General features: G+C 37.0%; 3 protein-coding genes across 3 annotated transcripts; 2 read left to right on the top strand and 1 right to left on the bottom strand.

Annotated features, from left to right (window-relative positions):
• The first annotated feature begins 269 nt into the window (after positions 1–269).
• On the top strand, positions 270–11,124 carry LOC108324714 (ras-related protein RABH1b). Its single transcript, XM_017557650.2, has 6 exons — positions 270–618; positions 1,468–1,538; positions 8,076–8,164; positions 8,708–8,819; positions 10,314–10,404; positions 10,827–11,124. The coding sequence occupies exons 1-6, from the start codon at positions 502–504 to the stop codon at positions 10,965–10,967; spliced, it is 621 nt and encodes a 206-aa protein (XP_017413139.2). The 5' UTR covers positions 270–501; the 3' UTR covers positions 10,968–11,124.
• A 652-nt stretch (positions 11,125–11,776) lies between these two features.
• Positions 11,777–14,342, top strand: LOC108325734 (pentatricopeptide repeat-containing protein At3g29230). The gene has a single exon (XM_017558857.2). The coding sequence runs from the start codon at positions 11,927–11,929 to the stop codon at positions 13,715–13,717; it is 1,791 nt and encodes a 596-aa protein (XP_017414346.1). The 5' UTR covers positions 11,777–11,926; the 3' UTR covers positions 13,718–14,342.
• A 555-nt stretch (positions 14,343–14,897) lies between these two features.
• LOC108325835 (expansin-like B1) lies at positions 14,898–16,862 on the bottom strand. Its single transcript, XM_017558952.2, has 5 exons — positions 16,594–16,862; positions 16,399–16,505; positions 15,798–15,979; positions 15,531–15,663; positions 14,898–15,351 (listed from the first exon to the last, which is right to left on the bottom strand). The coding sequence occupies exons 1-5, from the start codon at positions 16,715–16,717 to the stop codon at positions 15,148–15,150; spliced, it is 750 nt and encodes a 249-aa protein (XP_017414441.1). The 5' UTR covers positions 16,718–16,862; the 3' UTR covers positions 14,898–15,147.
• Between the last annotated feature and the right edge of the window lie 4,256 nt (positions 16,863–21,118).

Here is a 21,118-nt window from a genome sequence, read left to right on the forward strand (position 1 = left end):
TTAGTTCTTGTTGCGAAAATGTCATTTAATGGAATCGCATGAGACGAGGGATAGAACCCCAAAAGTTCTATTTAAGTTTTGCAAAAGAAGAATGAAAACTCCAAAATTTGAAATCAGCCCATGTTTCTTTCACTAAATAATTCAAAAATGTAATTATTTGGACTAATGATAACGTGACACGTGACAGTTTCAAAATCTTATGAAAAACAAATTTCAACGTACACCAGCTAAGATCGAATAATTAACCCAAAACACATACTAGAGATCTGTTTTGGAAATAATAATAATAACTAGAGAGAGTAAGTAACACCAGCACACACCCATCGTAATTAACTTAATTTCCTCTGTATTCTTTCTCTCGCAGTGCTTTTCTTTCTTTGTGAGATTGCTGAAGAGAGAAAAGCAAAATCGAATTATCGAAAGAATTGAATTGGATTCGTTTACAGAGTGAAGCGTTCCACAAATCTGAAGTGCACATTGCATTGTGGTTGATTTGTGAGAATGGCGCCAGTATCGGCTCTCGCAAAGTACAAGCTAGTGTTCTTGGGCGATCAGTCCGTTGGGAAAACCAGCATAATCACTCGCTTCATGTACGACAAATTCGACAACACGTATCAGGTTTTCTTCTCAGATCCGATCGTACTTTCATTATTTACAGCCCAGTCTTTCTCCATTCTTTATAAAATCATGAGATCACGGTTTTACAGTGGGATGGGCATGTGATCATTACAGTTGGAAGAGGATTGGTGATATTTATCGAATTTAGCTTCGTCGTTTGTTTTTAAGAAAATCTTAGTTCAACTACTATCAGAACCGTTAGATTAGTTAGGATTACTGCTTAGAAGCAGTAATCAGTTAGTTAGGTTAGTTGTTAGTAAGGGTTTTTCCCTTCTTTTCCTTATTCCCCTTCTCTGTTTGCGGAAACCGTATATATGCTAGGTTCCCCTTTTCTCTCATGTTTGAAAGCTTTATACAGATTCAATAAGAGTTTCGAGTTTCCTTTACTTGTTTCTAGCTTTCCAGGTGCCTAATGTAATTGTGATTTTTATTTGTTTATGATGAATGATGCGACTCCATGGGAGGAAATAGCATAGGAGGAGAGAAACAGAAAACAGTTTCTAGTGTAGCACATGTCTCAAAAACTTGAGCTATGTGGAGGTAGACATGTGGAGGTCAAATAGTTTAGTTTATTAGTAAATTACTTGTAAATAGAAAAACTAGGCACTGAAAGGAATCTATCCCTTAACTGGTTGCGGTTCATTGCGTCTATTCTCTCAACCTCTGTAGCACCAGTAATGCTGCTTCCACATTATGAGCAGATATAATTGTAGATATTCACTGAGTTCTTTACATTTTTCTTGAATTATGTCTTATACTATTCTTGGTTTTAGTTCATTCCCATTTTTCCAAATTGAGTTGTTTACAATTTTATAGTTCTTAAAACTTATTTTTCCTTTTGTAAAACAGGCTACAATCGGTATTGACTTCCTGTCAAAAACTATGTATCTTGAAGATCGAACTGTTAGACTGCAGTTGTGGTAAGATGTTACTTGATCATTTTTTAAAACACTACTCTGAAGTGAAGGAATATTTGCGATAAAAAAAAAGTTATGGGAAGGGAAGAAAATGTTGTTTCGTCTAGATTTAAGAAGGAAGGGCAGAAGGGAAATGTGAGTGCTATTATTTTAACAATCTAATTTTTGCGTTCCTCCTTCAGTATAAAGCCATGCTGGAATAGTAAATTTTGGAATCCTGTAGAGTGAGTAAAGATAATTTCGCTGCAAGTAAGGGGCAAACAATGTCTCGTGCAAATTACTGAACTGGGCACACATTATAATTTGATGTTTATCTTGTTTCTTTTGTATGTTATATTTTATTTTATTTTATTTCGAATAATTATTTGCTATATCAGAATGTGCATTAGTGAACATGTGATATTGTTAGGTTCCTTTATGCAAGGAACCGAACAGCAGCAAATAATACTCACACACACTCAACAGTATAAGAAATATGTATGTATATGTATTGATATTTCCTCTGTAATGATAAGAAAAGATGAATACAGGTATCTCACTCTCCCCCAAGGAAGCCTCCCTTCCTCCACTGGCCAAGAGGTCCAGTCTTAATTCCAAAATCAAAATCCCCTACCTCTCTCAAACCATTTGTTATTTATACTCTCTCTCTTCTAACAAACTCACCCTCTCTCCTCTAACTGATTTCCCCTCTACCCGCCACTAACTCTCTCTTCTTTTATTCCTCCTCATATACACTTTTAATGGTCTAACATTACCCTCCTCCCCAAGATCAACCTTGTCCTCAAGGTTGAAATCAGGGAACTGTTGTCGAATGTATTGTTCCTCTTCCCAAGTAGCTCCATCCAACCCACCGTCTTGCCATTGTATTAGAACTTGGGGAATTTCCTCTCCTTGTTGCAGCTGGTTTCTGCGCTCTAATACCTTTAGAGGTGTGTACATAGGGTTGTCAACCTGCAGTTCAGTGGGAAGCTGCTCTTCCACCGAATGATCCCCTATAGCTAGCTTCAATTGGGAAACATGAAAAACAGGGTGGATTCTTGATGTTGTAGGTAACTGCAAGCGAAAAACAACTGGTCCTAATTGTTTCTCCACCAAAAATGGTCCATAATACCGTGCAGAAAGTTTTGGGTGTAAGCGTGTGGGCATAGAAGTTTGTCTATGAGGCCGGATTTTCAAGAATACCCAATCTCCCTCCTTGATCTTGGTGTCCATTCTCTTCCTGTTGGCATAGTGGGTCATCTGATCTTGAGCTCTGGCCAGATGATATTTAAGTTGTGTCAAAGCCTCATCTCTTGTTTGTAAGTCTTGTGCAACGGCTTCCACCACTGTTTCGCCAGGAATGAAACGTGTGAGAGTTGGAGGGGGTCTTCCATACACAGTTTCAAAAGGTGTGCATTTTGAAGCTCCTTGGTAACTAGTATTGTACCAATATTCCGCCCAAGGCAAGACTATACTCCAATTTTTTGGTTGTTCAGAACTAAAACAACGCAAATACGTTCCCAGCACCCTATTCAGCACCTCCGTTTGGCCATCTGACTCTGGATGATAAGCAGTACTCATGTTCAACTGAGTTCCCTGCAGGCGGAAAATCTCCTGCCAAAAAACACTCATGAATGTTGAGTCGCGATCACTTACAATGGTCATGGGTATCCCGTGAAGCCGAATCACTTCCTTCACCAACAATGCAGCGATGGATCTGGCTGTATAAGGGTGTTTGACTGGGATGAAATGGCCATATTTACTAAGTCTGTCCACTACCACCAATATAGTATCAAACCCCTGAGATTTGGGTAATTTTACAATGAAATCCATACTAATCTCCTCCCAAATGGCTTTGGGTATTGGCAAAGGCTGCAACAATCCTTGGGGAGAAGCTGCCAAGTATTTATGTTGTTGGCATATGAGACATGCAGCCACAAAATCTGTAACAGTTTTCTTCATTCCTATCCAATGCAAAGATTGGGCCACCCGTCTATAGGTTCTGTAAACCCCAGAATGCCCTCCCGTGACACTACTATGGAATTCAGCCAACAAGCGAGGGATCCAAACAGATTTTGCTGATAATACAAGTCTCCCCTTGTAATGTAATCTTCCATGTTCCAACGTATAAGCTGGATGAGAGTTAGGGTCTACCCTTAATTCCTCCAACACTTTCTGCAAACTCTCATCTTTTTCCACCTCCTCCATGAGCTCTTGAAATTCAAGCCAATATGGTCGTGATATCATCCGTAGCATCTTATCTGTTTCCTCCTCCTCCATGCCTTTTCTGGATAACCCATCCGCCACATGATTGGAAGCATCTGTCCTATATTTGATTTCAAATTCGTACCCCAAAAGTTTAGCTAGCCAATTTTGTTGACTTTGAGTTGTGATGCGTTGTTCCAGTAAATAACGCAAACTCTTCTGATCAGTAAAAACAACAAACTTCTGACCCAATAGATACGGCCTCCAATGTTGTATAGCAAGCACAAGTGCCATTAATTCCTTCTCATAAATGGACTTGGTTAAGGAAGAGTCAGATAACGCCTTACTAAAGAAGGCTATGGGTCTGTTTTTCTGGGACAAAACAGCCCCAACGCCTGTACCCGAAGCATCACATTCTACAACAAAGGGTTGCTCAAAATCAGGGAGAATCAACACTGGAGCTGTAGTCACTGCCTCTTTAAGCTTCTGCAGTGCCATGGCCCCCTCTTTAGACCATTTAAACATTCCTTTTTTCAACAAATCAGTAAGGGGTTTAGCCATTTTTCCATAATCTCTAATGAACCTGCGATAATACCCAGTTAATCCAAGGAACCCTCTTAACTCCTTGATGTTTCTGGGTTCTGGCCATTCCAAGACAGCTGCCACCTTCTCCCTGTCCATCTCCACCCCTGCTGCCGATATCTTGTGCCCCAAATATCTCACTTGTCTTCTCCCAAATTCACACTTTTTTTTGTTTGCAAAAAGTTCATGTTCAACCAAGACTTTTAAGGCTTGAGTGAGGTGTTGAGAATGCTCCTCCCAAGTCTTGCTATAGATAAGTATATCATCAAAAAATACTAACACGAACCTCCTCAATAGCGGCCTTAAAATTGAATTCATCATGTCCTGGAATGTGGCTGGTGCATTTGTTAATCCAAAGGGCATCACAAGGAATTCATAATGCCCTTGATGTGTCCGAAAAACAGTTTTTGGAATGTCTTCCCTCTTCATTCTTATCTGATGATACCCAGCCTTTAAATCAATTTTAGAAAAATATGACGCACCTTGAAGTTCATCCAGCAGCTCCTCAATGACTGGAATGGGATATTTATCAGCCACTGTTACTCTGTTTAATGCCCTATAATCCACACAAAACCTCCAACTTCCATCCTTCTTTTTTACCAATATTACAGGACTAGAGTAGGGACTGTTACTGGGCCTAATAATGCCCAAATTCAACATCTCTTCCACTTGACGCTCTATCTCAGCTTTCATTCCATGGGGGTACCTGTATGGCCTCACATTGACGGCCTCACTACCCTCTTTTAAAGGGATTCTATGATCCACTCTCCTCTCGGGTGGGAGGCCTTGGGGGTCTCGGAATACCCCTTCAAAAGCACTCAGAATTTGTTCCAGCTCTACCTCCTCCTCTTGCATTAAGCCACTCTCTTCCGTCTTCTCATTCACCAATTCTGTTTGGCTTAAGCTCCATACTAAAGACAACATTTCAATCCCTTTTTCTTTTATAAGAGCTTCAGGAGTCACCACCCTACGTGTCAATGATGGATCCCCCTTTACCTCCACTTCTCTTCCTCCATGCGCCACCTTCATGATGAGCTGTCCCCAATCTACTTTGATCTCTCCTAGGGAGGATAACCAGGTCATTCCCAATATTCTGTCCACACCGCCTAATTCAAAGAGATATAACTTATCTCTAACTTCTAAGTTTTCTAATAACACCGAGACTCCTGTGCAATACCCGCTGGTTTCTTTCCTTTGTCCATCCCCTAAACACACTTTATAAGGGCGTGTGTCGGTGCATTCCAGACCCAGCTCTTCCACCAATCGGGTGGATATAAAACTATGGGTAGCTCCACTGTCAATAAGCACCAGAACTCTCTTCCCCTGCACCCAACCTTGCAGTTTCATCGTGTTCGATTGCGAGAGGCCACCCGCGGACAATCCCGACAACTCTATAGCCTTATGTTCTACTTCGACACTTGCCTCCGCTTCTTCATCTTCATCCTCCTCCGCCAATATCATCACCCGCATGCTCCGTTCAGCGCAACGATGACCTAAGGTCCGCCGCAGTGGAAACAACGTCCTTCTTCTCGCCGCTTCATGTATTCTTGATAAGGCAGGGTCCGAATGCCTCGTCCCGCGGTTCCTCCTCCACTGTTACCAGCCTTCGAAGCCATAGTATTCACACTAGCGTCCTTCTTCATTCCTTGCCCTCCGCCGCCATTCACCGTTCCCTCTGACGGTCCGCGAAACGTTTCTGTCCTCGCCACCGTCCCTGAACTCGCGGAATATCTTCCCCACGTCGCTCCGCCTCTTCCTCCCACTCCACTACTTCCTCGCGACGTCCATCCCACTTGTTCGATGTCCCTAGCTCTCTCCATCGCCGTCAACAAATCGCGTGGGTCATGCGGTCTCACAGCGTTTCGTAATCCCTCCTACAAACCTGCGAAAAAATATCCCAGCAATTGGTCTTCGGTTACTCCGGTCGCCTGCGCCACGAGTACCTCGAACTCCTGGATATACTCATCGACGCCCCCTCTCTGTCGCACCGCGGCCAACTTCTCAAAGACGGTTCCCCTAATTAATCCGCCGAACCTCCTCGTCAACGCCTCCGTGAATGCCTTCCATGTTGGATGTCGGGTTTTCTTCCGCCAGAAGCGGAACCAGTAGTTAGCGCTTCCGTCCATGCAGATATACACTAACTTCATCTTCTCTTTCTCTGTCACTCCTTGGATGTCAAAAAATTTCTCAGCCTTCGCTATCCATCCCGTTGGATCAGTACCTTCAAAAGTTGGAAGCTCAACTCGCTTCATCCAACTGCGTTGTACGTCGTTCCGGTCCTCCTCCAATTCTTCATCAGAGCTCTCTGTCGACCTTCGTTCTCGATCACCCTGGACGGAATTTCGACTCCCCTCAGAACTCCTATCGCGGGTTCCAGAACGTCTTCCGAGGGCTCGTCGAAACTCGAGAGTCATCGCTCGCATTTCTGCCTTCAACTCCTCCATTGTCGACTCCACAGCCACCATTCGCCCCTCCATTCTTCTCCGATCACGCGCACTCCTCTTCCCTCCGAAATGATCCGGCAGGTCGGACCAAATCTGTTAGGTTCCTTTATGCAAGGAACCGAACAACAACAAATAATACTCACACACACTCAACAATATAAGAAATATGTATGTATATGTATTGATATTTCCTCTGTAATGATAAGAAAAGATGAATACAGGTATCTCACTCTCCCCCAAGGAAGCCTCCCTTCCTCCACTGGCCAAGAGGTCCAGTCTTAATTCCAAAATCAAAATCCCCTACCTCTCTCAAACCATTTGTTATTTATACTCTCTCTCTCTTCTAACAAACTCACCCTCTCTCCTCTAACTGATTTCCCCTCTATCCGCCACTAACTCTCTCTTCTTTTATTCCTCCTCATATACACTTTTAATGGTCTAACAGATATTTTATGATTATTAACATTTTGCTTTCTTCTCTGAAAAATTTGGAACAAATTACATTGACACTTCTTCTGATTAGCCTATAATACACTTGTAACCCTCCATTTTTGAGATCACAAAAAGCCTTCTGAATTCTATAATGCCATGGCAGTATCACCCTTTTTTCGTTAGGGAACTGTTTCGATTAATATAAGGTCGTCATGTGAGGTTAGTATTAAAGAAAACTCCAAAAGTGACACGCCCATAAGTTGATTTGAAGGAGTTATATATGAAAAATTTTAGACATGAAAATGCATTAAACAGATATTTTATGTATGAAAATCCATTAAACGGACATGTACAACTCGTATGATAACTTTACGGTAACAGACACGGCCTTGAAAGGAATAGAGAATAGTTAGTGTCCAGCATTATAAAGTCAAAACAAGGAAGGTGTGAGTGTAATATTTGCCTAAACAGGGGAAGGTCTCGGAGTAATTTGGTAAAACGTTTATCCATTTAGCTTTTAAACTTTTTTGTCTTAATCACATAACTTTTAGTCTCACTACAATGTCCATTTGCAATGGTTTCCAAATATTATTAGCCCTTCTTGTGAATTCCTTTGTAATTTATAGTATGAAAGAAGCTTTTGGTTTTGAAGTCGATTGATTTAAGCTGAACATGATGCTATAAACCATATTATAATCAGCAGTCTTTGATTTCTTCTGCTTTTGTATATTTGGCTTTAATTCAAATATTGATGTACAATGGCTAAAAATGGATTGAATTCAATTTGGTTGGTAGTTTTTTAGTTTCCATGCAGAAGCATGACACTGTTGTACTTTAACTGAATGATTTCAAGATTTTTTCCTCTCCAGACCTCACCTTTCTTTTCCATGTGTCACAGGGATACAGCTGGACAGGAAAGATTTAGAAGTCTGATTCCAAGCTACATTAGGGATTCATCTGTTGCTGTTATTGTTTATGACGTTGCAAGTAAGCCACATATATGTGCTTTCTTTCACCTATTTTCTTCGCAGTTTATAGTTTCTTGGATATTTCACCACTAGAATTACCAATAGTTAATTATAGTTGTTTTTTTGATGCCGGTTAATTAAAACATAGATTTTGAAGAGCTGAGTTTGTGATTCATTATTTATTTCTTACTAGGGAATAAGAGTTATATCTGAGAGAAACATGCACTTGGAATATTAAAAGAGAACAAAAGTTTCATCTTATTTAAGTTATTCCATTTTCTTTCTTTAGAATGTGAGTGAAATATTTATTTTTCACATAAAGTGAGTCTAAAGGTTCCCGTGGCAACTAGGTGATACATTACCAGGAACCAGAGCTTCTCAAAAGTAGCTTTCTCTTGCAGCTGCTACTTATTATTCTTAGACAACATGAACCTCTCTGAACGATTCAAATAACTTGTGCATAGGTTTTGTTCATTGCTCCTAAACATAATGATGGTTTGTTCATTGCTCCTAAACATAGTGATGGCATGCTTTCTTATTATTTACTGTTCTCATCATATAGGCCGCCAGACTTTCCTAAACACACCAAAGTGGATAGAAGAGGTGCGCAGTGAAAGAGGAAGTGATGTTATTGTTGTTCTTGTTGGCAACAAAACTGATCTTGTGGACAAAAGGTAATTGCTAATCAGTGGTAGACTGACTTCATCAAATACTTTATATGCCCCTGTTGCATGACATGGCTCTTTTTTCCACAATCTTCTAGTGACCTATTTCATGTTCATTTTTTACTAATTACTAATTCAACAGTAACCGAAAGTTTGGGCTAGTTTAGTAAAGAAGATATTGTTTGACCAAGGAAAGTACACCTGCACAAATAATCATTTTCGTTCTTTTGTCACTGGCTAGACTGTGGGATAGGACTCAGAGAACAATACCTAGAGCAATAGATGGAAGTTAATAAAATTTGGAACAGTTAGGGTGCCACTGTTCGCAGCCTTGAATAGTTCCTTGAGAATGAATGACTCGCAACAAGTAAGTCCACTAAGATGAAATGAATAACAGATCAAGCTTTAGATAGACAGATACATCACAAACTTCCTTTGCAATGTGTAAAAGACCTAGAAAAAACTAGGAATCTAGATAGCTGACGAATGCCTCCATTGTCTTTAATATGACATTTTTGGGGGCTTTGTTCGCACTCTTCTTTTCTTCAATGTTTTTATGATCTGGATATGTGAACATCAGAGAGAGATATCTGGGCAAAGTGAGAGGAGGGATGAAATCCTGTTTTGGCTGTCCTTGCTCTGTCTCTGCTATATTTGCAAGAAAAACCTGTTAAAAGCGTGTCTTTTTCTTGTTAGTGACTGAATATTGTTTCTTGACATAGTGAATTAGGTACAAACCGTGCAATTGGGAAATATTATTTCTGGTGAGGAAATAATCTCGTTTTGTTTAGAAGTTCAGTCGTGATGCTGCAAAAGAGAAAGTGATTACGGGGCTCCCTAAAATAAGCTGATTGAAACAAACATAAGAATGTTGGGTAGCTTTTATTAATAAATATTATAAGAGAAGAGTTGCGATTTGTGCCTGTTAGTAAGACTGAATTGTTTTAGTAGTTATTAGTTATTTTAGCAGTTATTAGTAAGCGTAACTGCCTCTGAGCAATTGTTAGGTCTCTTATAAGTAATTATTATAAGATGAGAGTAGGGATTTAGGCTTTTTAGTAGGACTGAATTAGTTTAGCACTTAAAGTACTAAAATGCTAAAAAGTCTCGATCCCGATTCTCCTCTTATAATATTTACTTATGAGAGGCCTAACACAATGTTATCCGTTAAAAGAATTAACAGAACCCATACCCTTTGATAATCTAAGAAAATGAGAACTTCATTTACTATTTTAGGCTTTAGCATGAATGGTTTAATCCGTGAGATGCTTCTTCAATGCTCTGCATGTAGGTTTGAATGTAATGACATTCCTATGGTACAGTGACTAATAATTTTTTACAAATATTTAGAAATCCCTATACGCAGGTAGCTGCCAATGAATATGAAATGCTTGACAACTCACCTTGCATCCTAATAATACAGGAACAAATTGGTTGCCAGAATAATGTACTTTTTGCGTTGTCTTTTCATTACGACTAATATTTTATAATATGAAACTACAGGCAAGTGTCTACGGAGGAGGGGGAAGCAAAGTCCCGAGAGCTGAACGTTATGTTTATTGAAGCTAGTGCAAAAGCTGGATTCAATATAAAGGTAAACATCTCCCTTCTTTGCCATAAATATTTAACAAGTATCAGCTTGAAATTATCCAGAAAACAAAAAAGCTATGCTCACCACTCGGTAGTGAGAAGTGTGTATTTTATTTTTATTTTTAATAATTTTTTTGTGTAGAGCCAATGTTGCTTTGGGTGAGATGTTTTAAATGGTTCAAATGGGGGATAGTTGATAAAAATCCCTCCAGACAATGGTGTTAGGAGTCATTTCCGATTGAGATATGTTTTTCAGAATGAGTACAACAGTTGGTTTTTTCTACAAAACAACATAATTTTTTCCTAATGTTTGCTTCTTGTATGTTGGAATTTAGATATACTTCCCGCCATTTACGATATAGGTATTGCTTTATATGCTTGGTCCATACATTTTATCGTACTGCTTTATCAAACCTACATTTTTAGGCCCTCTTTCGAAAAATTGCTGCTGCATTACCCGGAATGGAGACACTATCTAACACAAAACAGGAAGATATGGTCGACGTGAACCTGAGGTCTTCTGGTAACCATGATTCCCAATCTGAGTCAGGTGGATGTGCTTGCTAAATGTGTCTTGTCCCAAAGTTTTGTATCTTTCTGCTTTACGCTATTTATTTTGGAATGTTTTTGTCCAAGTTCTGTAAAGATTCATCAGTCCTTACGACTTAAACAACTTTGTGTGAGAAAAATTACTAAAATCAAGTGAAAGAACCAATATTACACATATCATTGGTTAGTTGGTTATTTATTATTGTTTTGTTTCATAAAAGACAGAAGTTATCGTTGACGCATTTACCTTCTACTGTTCTTTATCATAATTATAAAAGCTAGATAGGAATGTATTCAAAAAGAATGTATTACCCCACAGTACTTCAAAACAATAATAAGTAACTTGCTGATATGGTTTAAGATCTTTATCTCAAAGCTCACATTCAGAGTTATAAATTTAAAATATATATTTTATAAAACTTTTTCAACTAAACTTATATTTTATAAAACTCTTGAAATTTAAATAAAATTTGAAGTCGTAAAAATAGAAAATAAGTTTTTATTTTAAAAGTAATTATTTTTTAATAAATTATAAAAATAATAATGTTAAACTAGATTTTCTAATATTCTTTTATTAGATTAAAAATTATAATGAGATCTTAAAAATGATGTAATATAACGAGAATAAAAGAATAAAATAAAAATTTATGACATGAGCTTTGACATGAAGATAGTTTAAGATGATATTCACTCTTCTATTACACAACAGGAAGAAATTGCTGGAAATATTTGATTAGCAAAGCATAACTGTGAGCATATTTTATTATAAATTGAAAATATTATTTTCCTAAGAGTTTTAAGCTATAAAATTGAATAGACTTTCTCCATTTTATTTTAAAACCTTAACTCGTTGAATGGAGATGGTTAAGATTTCATGAACATTGAAAATCGAAAGGGTAAAGGTTATATAAAGTTAACGGGGAAAAGAGACAAAAATGGAGGAGGAAAGTAGAATGTAATGTTAATTCCTAAAGGAAATGGGTGTTAGGGGGAAACAGGAGCAAGTGCTGTTTGCGGCACTGGAGTCATGGAAGGAGGTGCAGGAGTTGACCCAGCTTTTGGTCCAACTGGTCGTTTCTGGCCTCTCCCAGCACCCTCTCTTTGCCACCTTAGCCATCAAGAAACTGTGTTCCAATTCCCTCACTCTCCCACGCGCCACTTCCTTTTTCGACCATCTCCACCATCCCGATGCGTTTCACTGCAACACCATTATCCGCGCCTACACTCGTAAGCCCGATTTCCCTGATGCTCTTAGCTTCTACTACCACAGAATGCTCGCTCGTTCCGTCCTTCCTAACCACTACACTTTCCCCCTCTTGATCAAACTTTGTACCGACATTGGGTCGCTCCAAGATGGGTTAAAGGGTCATGCCCGGATTATTAAATTCGGCTTCGGGTGTGATTTGTTCGCTCGGAATTCGCTGATTCGGATGTACTCTGTTTTCGGAAGAGTAACGTTTGCCCGCATGCTGTTTAACGAATGCTCTAGGTTGGATTTGGTTAGTTATAACTCCATGGTTGATGGATATGTGAAGAATGGGGAAATTGGTGCCGCTCGCCAGTTGTTTGATGAAATGCCTGAGAGGGATATTTTAAGTTGGAATTGCATGATTGCGGGGTATGGGGGAATTGGGGATTTGGATACAGCTAATGTGTTGTTTGAGACAATGCCTGAGAGGGATGTTGTTTCTTGGAATTGCATGATTGATGGGTGTGCCAAGGTTGGGAATGTTTCTCTGGCTGTTGAGCTTTTCAATCGGATGCCTGCGTCTGTTAAGAATGTGGTTTCCTGGAATTCCATGTTGGCGCTGCATGCACGTGTGAAGAATTATGATGAGTGTTTGAGGCTGTTTGGGAGAATGATGGAAGGAAGAGAGACAATGCCGAATGAGGCTACCTTAGTGAGTGTGCTCACGGCATGTGCGAGTTTAGGGAGGCTTGGTATGGGCATGTGGGTTCATTCTTTTATCAGAAGTAACAACATTAAGTCTGATGTCTTGCTTTCAACATGTCTGCTGACAATGTATGCAAAATGCGGGGCTATGGATTTGGCCAGGGATGTTTTTTATGAGATGCCGGTCAGAAGCGTTGTGTCATGGAACTCTATGATCATGGGCTATGGATTGCATGGGAATGGAGACAAAGCTCTTGAACTGTTCTTGGAGATGGAGAAGGAAGGTATGCAACCAAATGATGCCACTTTTATCAGTGTGTTATCTGCATGTACGCATGCCGGAATGGTCATGGAGGGTTGGTGGTACTTTGATCTCATGCGTCGAGTTTACGAAATTGAGCCCAAGGTTGAACATTATGGTTGCATGGTTGATCTTCTGGCCAGAGCTGGTTTGGTGGAAAATTCAGAAGAGCTGATAAGGAAGGTGCCCTTGAAGGCTGGATCTGCAATATGGGGAGCTCTACTGTCTGGTTGTACGAACCACTCTGACTCCGAGCTTGGAGAGATTGTAGCTAAGAGACTTATTGAGTTGGAGCCACAGGATATTGGCCCTTATATTTTGCTTTCAAATATGTATGCTGCTCGAGGGAGATGGAATGACGTTGAACGTGTAAGATTGATGATAAAAGAGAAGGGGTTGCAGAAAGAAGCAGCATCCAGCTTGGTTCATCTCGAAGACTTTGAATCTAAATATTTTTTTAAGAATAATTCAGGCTATAGGAAAAGAATAATGTACTCGATGTTGAGTGAAATAGGAACGCAGATGAAATTATCCGTTGGGCACTCAATTAAGGAAGACAATTTCATACCTTGATAAAGAGCAGAGTCTCTATTTCAAACACTACCGAGAGAGGAGCATTACGAGTTAAGAAATGAGACATGTTATGGATATCAAGGAAAAAGATACCGTAACACATAATAGCAGATGGCACTAAAAACGATGAGTTGCGGGATGGAGATTCTACGATGGGCCGGATTGGTTCCAATGAAGGCTTTTGGTCTCTGTATTTTCTGGTAAAAGATAATTCATTTATTTGATGAAGACCGGCATACTCCTTGTCTTCTTGGATGATTAAGTGACGTTGATAAATATCAATCCATAAAATCCACAGCAGAGAATAAATATTTGTAAGATGGGTTGTGAAGATGGGATGCATAAGAATATTTTATCGACTTTGTTTCACAAGTGACAGTTCTTACTAGGCAAGAGTGTTGGGTCGTATGGTGGTGCATATATGAAATAGAAAATTAAGGAAAGCCAGTGGCAGGTCTAGGATGAGAGAGTGATATATCTCCAATACAAGGAACACACCCACATACAAAGAACATTTATAAACTACTTGTATTTATCTTGTATCAAAGATACAAACTAGGACTCAAGACTACGTCTTTACTATTTCCTTAAGATTGATATCTACATCCATATCTTTCTGTTCAAATGCATGTAATTTTTGCATTTTCTTTATTACATTCATGGCTGTATAATAGTTTATTTGATGTACTCTTGGAAATACCATGACATTGAATATTTTTTTAAGCCTTCAAATCTGTCTCTCTGCCCGCACAAACGCTCCAGTGTTGTTGGGCGAAGAGCTGGCAAACGAAATAGTTGGAGGAATTCTTTTGAGTTTATTAATTATTATTTTGGGTAAGTTCATTCATTAATTTGTCAGTACTATATTTGCTCCATAAATTGTGAACTTGTTTGAGAGAAATGAAAGCATCACTCCAACTTTAAGCTACTTGACTTTCCAACATCCAAAATTCGTCAGGATGCCATACTATATGTAAACCATCACAATGAAATTTATTCCATTTATTAATATTTCATGGCTTATTTTTGCATGGGGAGTTGCAATGACCGAATCTTTTCTTGAATATTAGCGATAACCTTGATTATTTCCTGTCTCAAAGTATTGATATTCGTCTGTTTACCTTGTGATTGATTTACGGTATGACAAGTTCAGTGGCTCAATTGTTGATCAATTGAAAGCTACAGAGAAACTAAATGACATTTCAGCATGCTTGTGAACATGATCGAAATATTTTAAACTAGGAAATATCCAGGGAGTAGGGTGACATGCTACAGTAAGATCACAAAATGTCCTCAGTCCTTGCTACTTCTGAGAAAAACAAATTATTGGAGGGCAATTAAATAAGGTAAATCGATTGAACTCACTATACTTGACTTATTTTTTATTTCGTTACAAAGCAGATTAATAAATGATTAATTTTCTGCTTCTATTAGTTCACTTGTACCCCTAAGTCGTACGTTTCTTCAGCCTTCCAGTCCTGTGGAATGTTATTAACCGGAACGATCCATGATTCGTCTTCCCCTTCTTCATCACTAAACAACATCCTCAAACCCAAAGGTCCACTCGGTGGCGCAGTGGTGGTCCATACTGCTCCATGACTCCGATCCAGTAACTTGCACACAAAGTTCTCAGTCTGCACTCAGCAAAAAGATATTAAATTCATCACAATACTTTTCATCTATCTAACTGGACCCTACTGGTTCACCCTTTTAATGAAATATTCAACTTTCGCCAAGGTCTTAACTAAATTAGATATTCAAAGATTTGATAAAATTGCTGATAAACTATTACCACGGGAAGGATAAAGCATACCTCGCAAAGTTGCACAGCAGTTATGTCTTTACTTCCTTGTTGAAACCATAAGACAAAAGCCAAATAGTGAGGGTTGTTGCTACTCTCATGTATCTTAACTGTAATGTTTTTGCCTGGGTAGCTGCATGAAACCCTGCAGATAACGAGAGAGGCCTAGTTCAGTCTCTTTAATTTATTGACTACATTCTACCTATAATTAAAGAAAATATAATAGTTGATGCAGCATGAATTAAAAAGATTGTTCCACATGTGGAAGAATCATCTCACCGTCTATATTCAATATCAACTACGCCAAGAGCTAATAGAGAAGCAGCTGCATCCTTGTTGATAGCCATCCCACCAAAAGCTCGTTGGCTAAGAATGAAGTCAGTGTTAGCACTTGAGCCTTGGTCAGTTATTACTATCGTCACACCATTGCCTGAGCAATAAGCACTATTGCTACATCTCACCTGGCCATAGACTCAAATCCAATTATAATGAGAAATAATACTTTCAAACAATGAACTATAATATAATGTATACTGTTATTTTGCCACGCGCTGTTGTAGAATGTCTATCAAGTACAACTCATAAAATAGTGTTAAGATAATATTAAAAATAATAACTTCAGTTTGGAATTTTACTGTATACTTTATTGTTATTTTAATTTATATGTTGAACCTTTGATGGAATTATAGATTATGAGCTCTTGCAATGCAAGATTAACCAAGAGGAAATGTCAAACACAACAAAAAATGAATAAAGTTGTGTGTATTAAAAGTGATATAAACCTACATATGGGTTCTGCATTAATTAATTGTGGTTTCCATTATCAGAAAACATATATGCATGCTTATGTAACTAAGTATGTAGCTTGATGAGAACTCACCTGGTAACAGGCACCACAGCCAACACCATTTCGATAAAGATCAGATGCAGCTGATACATCCCCACCATTAACAGTGGCACCAAAGGAACCAAATCCACATGCACCAACTGCATTAAGTTATTAGAACATTTTATGTTAGCAAAATCCCATTACATCTTTGTGTTTGGTGGTCTTCAATCAGTTTAATTTTCTTACCGTCTGTGCCATTTTCTTCAGAGTTTGGGTAATATGCTGCACGAGATTGAATAAAGGAAGTATCTGCCAGAGTTTGCATGAAAAGAAAGGTGGCAAGAAGAGGACACAAAAGAGAAAGAGCCATGCTAAGGACAGAATTATAAAAGACTAAAAGGAAACAATTAAGATAAGAAGACAAAGACAAATTTAGTGATGAATGAGGGAACCGAATTTCTCCTATTTATAGAGAATTTGGTCAATGTTACCAACTTTGACATTCCAAATGTGTAGAATCAAAGTGTTCAGATTTTGAATAAGAGGAATTTTGCTACCTTACGTTGTCTCAGTTATTTGGTTAGACTATCAGCTGTTTGTCTTAATTTGACGAGTAAAACCACTTTAATTCTTGTATAAAATTAGGATTTGACTACTAATGAAATTCATAGAACTACAAGTAAAGCTTATATATGCACATTTTTCTCACTTCCTCTATTTTTAATGGTTGCTACAACTTATACTTGAAAAGCTTTTAATAAGCTTCATATAATAAACGGATAAAATTTTTGTGAGATGTGCAGAAAGTGAAAAAGATACAATTCTTTACTCAAACAACTATTATGATATTGCACATGGCTATTTGCTCTGCAATGGAAACCAATTGCTTTAAAGTACACCACAATTATGAGAACATTAACAATCACTAGCATACTCTTAGGTTGGTGATACAATAGTCAATGTAGAGGAACATGGGTGACAACTTTATAATTATTTACTCCAGTGTTTCACCGGCCTCTGATGTTGAAAGTGCAACAAATTCAACTTAGCATGAATGTGATATTAGTTGGTGTTTTAGGTGTGGGGTTAAGGTTAATTGTTTGGTCTTCAAACTGTCGTCTAAGGTTCAAGTACTATTTTGTGTGCGTCCAAACCATTAGGATGGTACGTGCAAAAGGTAATTCAATGTCAAAGTCAAATCAAATTAGATAGATAACGTTGTAATTAATGTGTAAAATACTTTCTTACCTTAAACATTTATTTATAGATTATGAGGTAAGTTTTTTTTATTAAGATTGACCTAATTATGATCCAAATATGAGTAATCATAATTTAAGTTTGAGTAAAAAGGTTTTAAGATTGATCTACTTTGGTCTTATTCAAACCATTTTGTCTAATGAATGACCATCTAGTTTGTTAGATGACCATCTGGCCTTCATAACTAGTCATCTAGATGTTGGAGTTGATCTACTTTGGTCCTCTTTAGACTGTTTGGTCTAATGAATGGTCGTCTAGTACCATTTAGACAATTTGGTTGATCATCAGAACTCGTGATTGGTTGCGATTTAATAGTTAACTATTCGAATTGTGGTTAACCGGTTGGGCAATGCAGTTGATATTTTTGTCAATATCATGTTAACAAACCAACCTTGATATTTTTATTTTTAATAAATAAAATAAATTCAAATAGAAAGAGAAATCTGTAAAATTTATTATGAAATCCATTTAAAATGAATTCGAAATTCAAAAGAGAGTTGGAAAGAAAAATAATAAATACTCTAAAATTATGATAATAAGGAGCAGCATAAAAAAGTTGAGAATCTAAATTTGGATTTTTGCATAGTCTATTTCTAGAGTTGAATCCACTGTGATGGGAGAGAAAAACACTAGTTCAATTGAAACTGACCTAACAAGAGGATTTCATATGGATCTTGTATCTTTCTTAATATAACTTGCTATATATGATAAAGGTTGGAGAGAATTCAAGTCCAACATAGCATAGGTTGAAATATCTTTTAAATTTCAACTATTTCAATCATATAATATAATATTCATTTTATAGTTTTGGACCATGTATTTAAATTAAAATGAATAAATTATTACATATAAAGAATAGATATAATATAAATTTTAATATAGACCGAAACTCTATTAATTAGTGATAACTGCTGATAGGTAATAGCAGAAATGGTAAAATAAATTTGTGTCTGAATATCCTTGAGTAATTTCATTCACAAGGCATTGACGTTTGTTTGATTATGACTTATGAGAGAGAATTGAGATTTTGTGACCTAATAGGTAGGCTAAAGCCAAAGATTGAAATGAAGGTATGAAGTAGCCTGAATTGGAATATTAGAAGAGTTGGCCTTTGAGCACTGAATTTGATGACCCCACTTGGCCAATTAAAGACCTTCATCTCACCATAGAAGCTGCTTAGAAATATCCATCTAATTCAGATAGTTGTCGTATATTTCAAGATACAATACACTAATGCAAAAAGACCATACTCTCGTCATATCATCCTCAGAACATAACCTTACCTCTTACTTGCTAGGTCGTGTCATGCCTATGTCATCGCATAATGTCATTATGGTGATTTTCAAAACTCGATATTTACTCTGTGTGTTTCTAAATGTCTTGGTGGGAACTTCAGTGAGGTAAGATTTACCTCCATTGCATAATTGACCAAGACATGCAAATTAGACTATACTTGTGTTGGAGCATTAGATCATAATCCAAAGGAAAGAATCGATTCTTACTCAAGTACAATCAGTTTGCTGTTGAAAGTTTCACATCGATTAGAGATAAAACCAACTCATAGTTTATAAGTAAGTGCAAACCTCATCTTACAAATTGGTTTCATGGAATTGAGTTAGGTTTAACATTAAAACTATTGTTGTGTTGCAAGTGATCTAGTGAAAGAATTTTGAGGTGTACTAATTTTTACATGGTTCAGGTTACTTCATTCATACAACAATTAAATCTCAAATACATATTTATGCATATATTTGTGTGATGGTTTGGTTGATCCATGATTCAACTTTTTGTGGTTGGGTCAAAATCAAACATGGATCATAGTCTAATTTGACAAATTGTAATAAATGATTAATGCTTAGCATTTATAAGTATAAGTAGTGGTCAATTAAAATTTCAATTTTATTTTATTTAAATTAGTTACTCACATTTTATTTTAACTTATTTCCTTTATCTATTGCACATATTAAATCACTCACAAATTTTAACAAATATTTTTTTCATTCTATTCACTTTAAATCATTTTTCCCTTAATCCAAATAATCACAATTCTTACTTTTTTTCTTTTCAAATCCATCTTTTTTTCATTCATTCAAATCCATCATCAAATTCAAACAAAGCATAAATTTCTATGACAGTGTGCTGTCTTAGTCTATAATAAGTTCCCTATTCCTGCTGCCAACTTTAACTTCATGTTTTTTTATTTTTCATTTTGCAAAGCAATTTAGGATAAGCCATCACAAACTAATCAATTATTCTAAAATGCTCATGAGAGATGTGGTGGAAATGAGAGGACACGGGCCCTTTGAGCTTGAAATTTTGGCTATTAAGAAAACGAAATTATGAATTGAATATGTATAATAAGATAACGATTTTATCCCTAAAGACATGAAAAAAAATCCATTATCATAATCATTTATAGTGCATAAGTATCTTGATTTGTATCAAATAAATGAATAAATCGAATAATACAAGAGAATCGAGAGTTGGCATTTATGAATGCTATAAACCTCATCCGTTTTAAAGGTAGATATAATTGTTTTTGAATCATCAAACATAAATAAAAAGTAATTTGAGTTATAAATGATATATTTGAACATAGAGTTGGGTTGACAGAATTGATTTTAAGGATGTAGGGAAGAAGGGTATGGTGGTGACAAAGACTGCCACCATGGAAACCATTTAGAGGCACTGGACCCAGCGTGCCATTCGTAATCATAATTTCTACACCAACTTCTATACATAATATAAAGCTCAGATATTTTATCATAAACATTTAAAAAAGCTGTATTTCTTTTCAAGCTATGGATAAAATCCGAAGGAATGGAGTAGGACCATTCCATGGTGGAGTTGAGCTCGATCAAGACATAATATTCTTCCAATATGCTCCTTCAAAATTTCTTTTCAACTTTGCTTTCTTCTTCACTTTCTCTTTTCATTATTTCTTTATAGGAAAAAAACTTCATTTTCTACAACCTAAAAATTACTAATTTACTAACAAAAAGTTCATTTGTGAATGAAATCATCAAGTATGTAAAACTTTATATTTTCTATATTAAAACAAGTTATAATTTTGTTTACAATAATTTTTCTATTTACTTTAACCATTTGTAATATTTGTCTCGTCACCACTTGGATTTCGAATTCTTGTATGAAAAAACTCTACTGCAATTATGATTTTCCACATATAAAAAATTACATGTAGAAACTTTATCTTTTCCGAATTCTACTCATATTTTGAATTCACAGTTGTGCTTGAATGTTATATTCACTCTACCACTTACCATATAATGTTCCATTACAGTTGCTTTGAGCTTTCAGTGAGTTGAACCTTAAACTCAAAATTATCCACATTGCAGTAGGTTTGTATTTCTAAACACTTTTTCTTACAGCCTATCTTCCTCTTTCTTCACTGATACAGTCACACTTATCTCATCATCACTATTTGAGTGACCATTATCATCTCCCTCTCGAGTTCTTGAACACCGTCATCATTATCTCCTTAATCATCACCTTC

This window comes from Vigna angularis, chromosome 1 (genome assembly GCF_016808095.1).
Source record: "Vigna angularis cultivar LongXiaoDou No.4 chromosome 1, ASM1680809v1, whole genome shotgun sequence".
NCBI lineage: Eukaryota > Viridiplantae > Streptophyta > Magnoliopsida > Fabales > Fabaceae > Vigna > Vigna angularis.

What these genes read in the sequence shown, in the direction of transcription:
- LOC108324714 (XM_017557650.2), top strand. Translation starts at nt 502, where the DNA reads ATGGCGCCAGTATCGGCTCTCGCAAAGTACAAGCTAGTGTTCTTGGGC. An exon ending in AATTCGACAACACGTATCAG is followed by an intron (nt 619 to 1,467) that starts GTTTTCTTCTCA and finishes TTTGTAAAACAG; the next exon opens with GCTACAATCGGTATTGACTT. An exon ending in ACTGATCTTGTGGACAAAAG is followed by an intron (nt 8,820 to 10,313) that starts GTAATTGCTAAT and finishes ATGAAACTACAG; the next exon opens with GCAAGTGTCTACGGAGGAGG.
- LOC108325734 (XM_017558857.2), top strand. Translation starts at nt 11,927, where the DNA reads ATGGGTGTTAGGGGGAAACAGGAGCAAGTGCTGTTTGCGGCACTGGAG.
- LOC108325835 (XM_017558952.2), bottom strand. Translation starts at nt 16,717, where the DNA reads ATGGCTCTTTCTCTTTTGTGTCCTCTTCTTGCCACCTTTCTTTTCATG. An exon ending in TGAAGAAAATGGCACAGACG is followed by an intron (nt 16,506 to 16,593) that starts GTAAGAAAATTA and finishes AACTTAATGCAG; the next exon opens with TTGGTGCATGTGGATTTGGT. An exon ending in GTTGATATTGAATATAGACG is followed by an intron (nt 15,664 to 15,797) that starts GTGAGATGATTC and finishes CGTTATCTGCAG; the next exon opens with GGTTTCATGCAGCTACCCAG.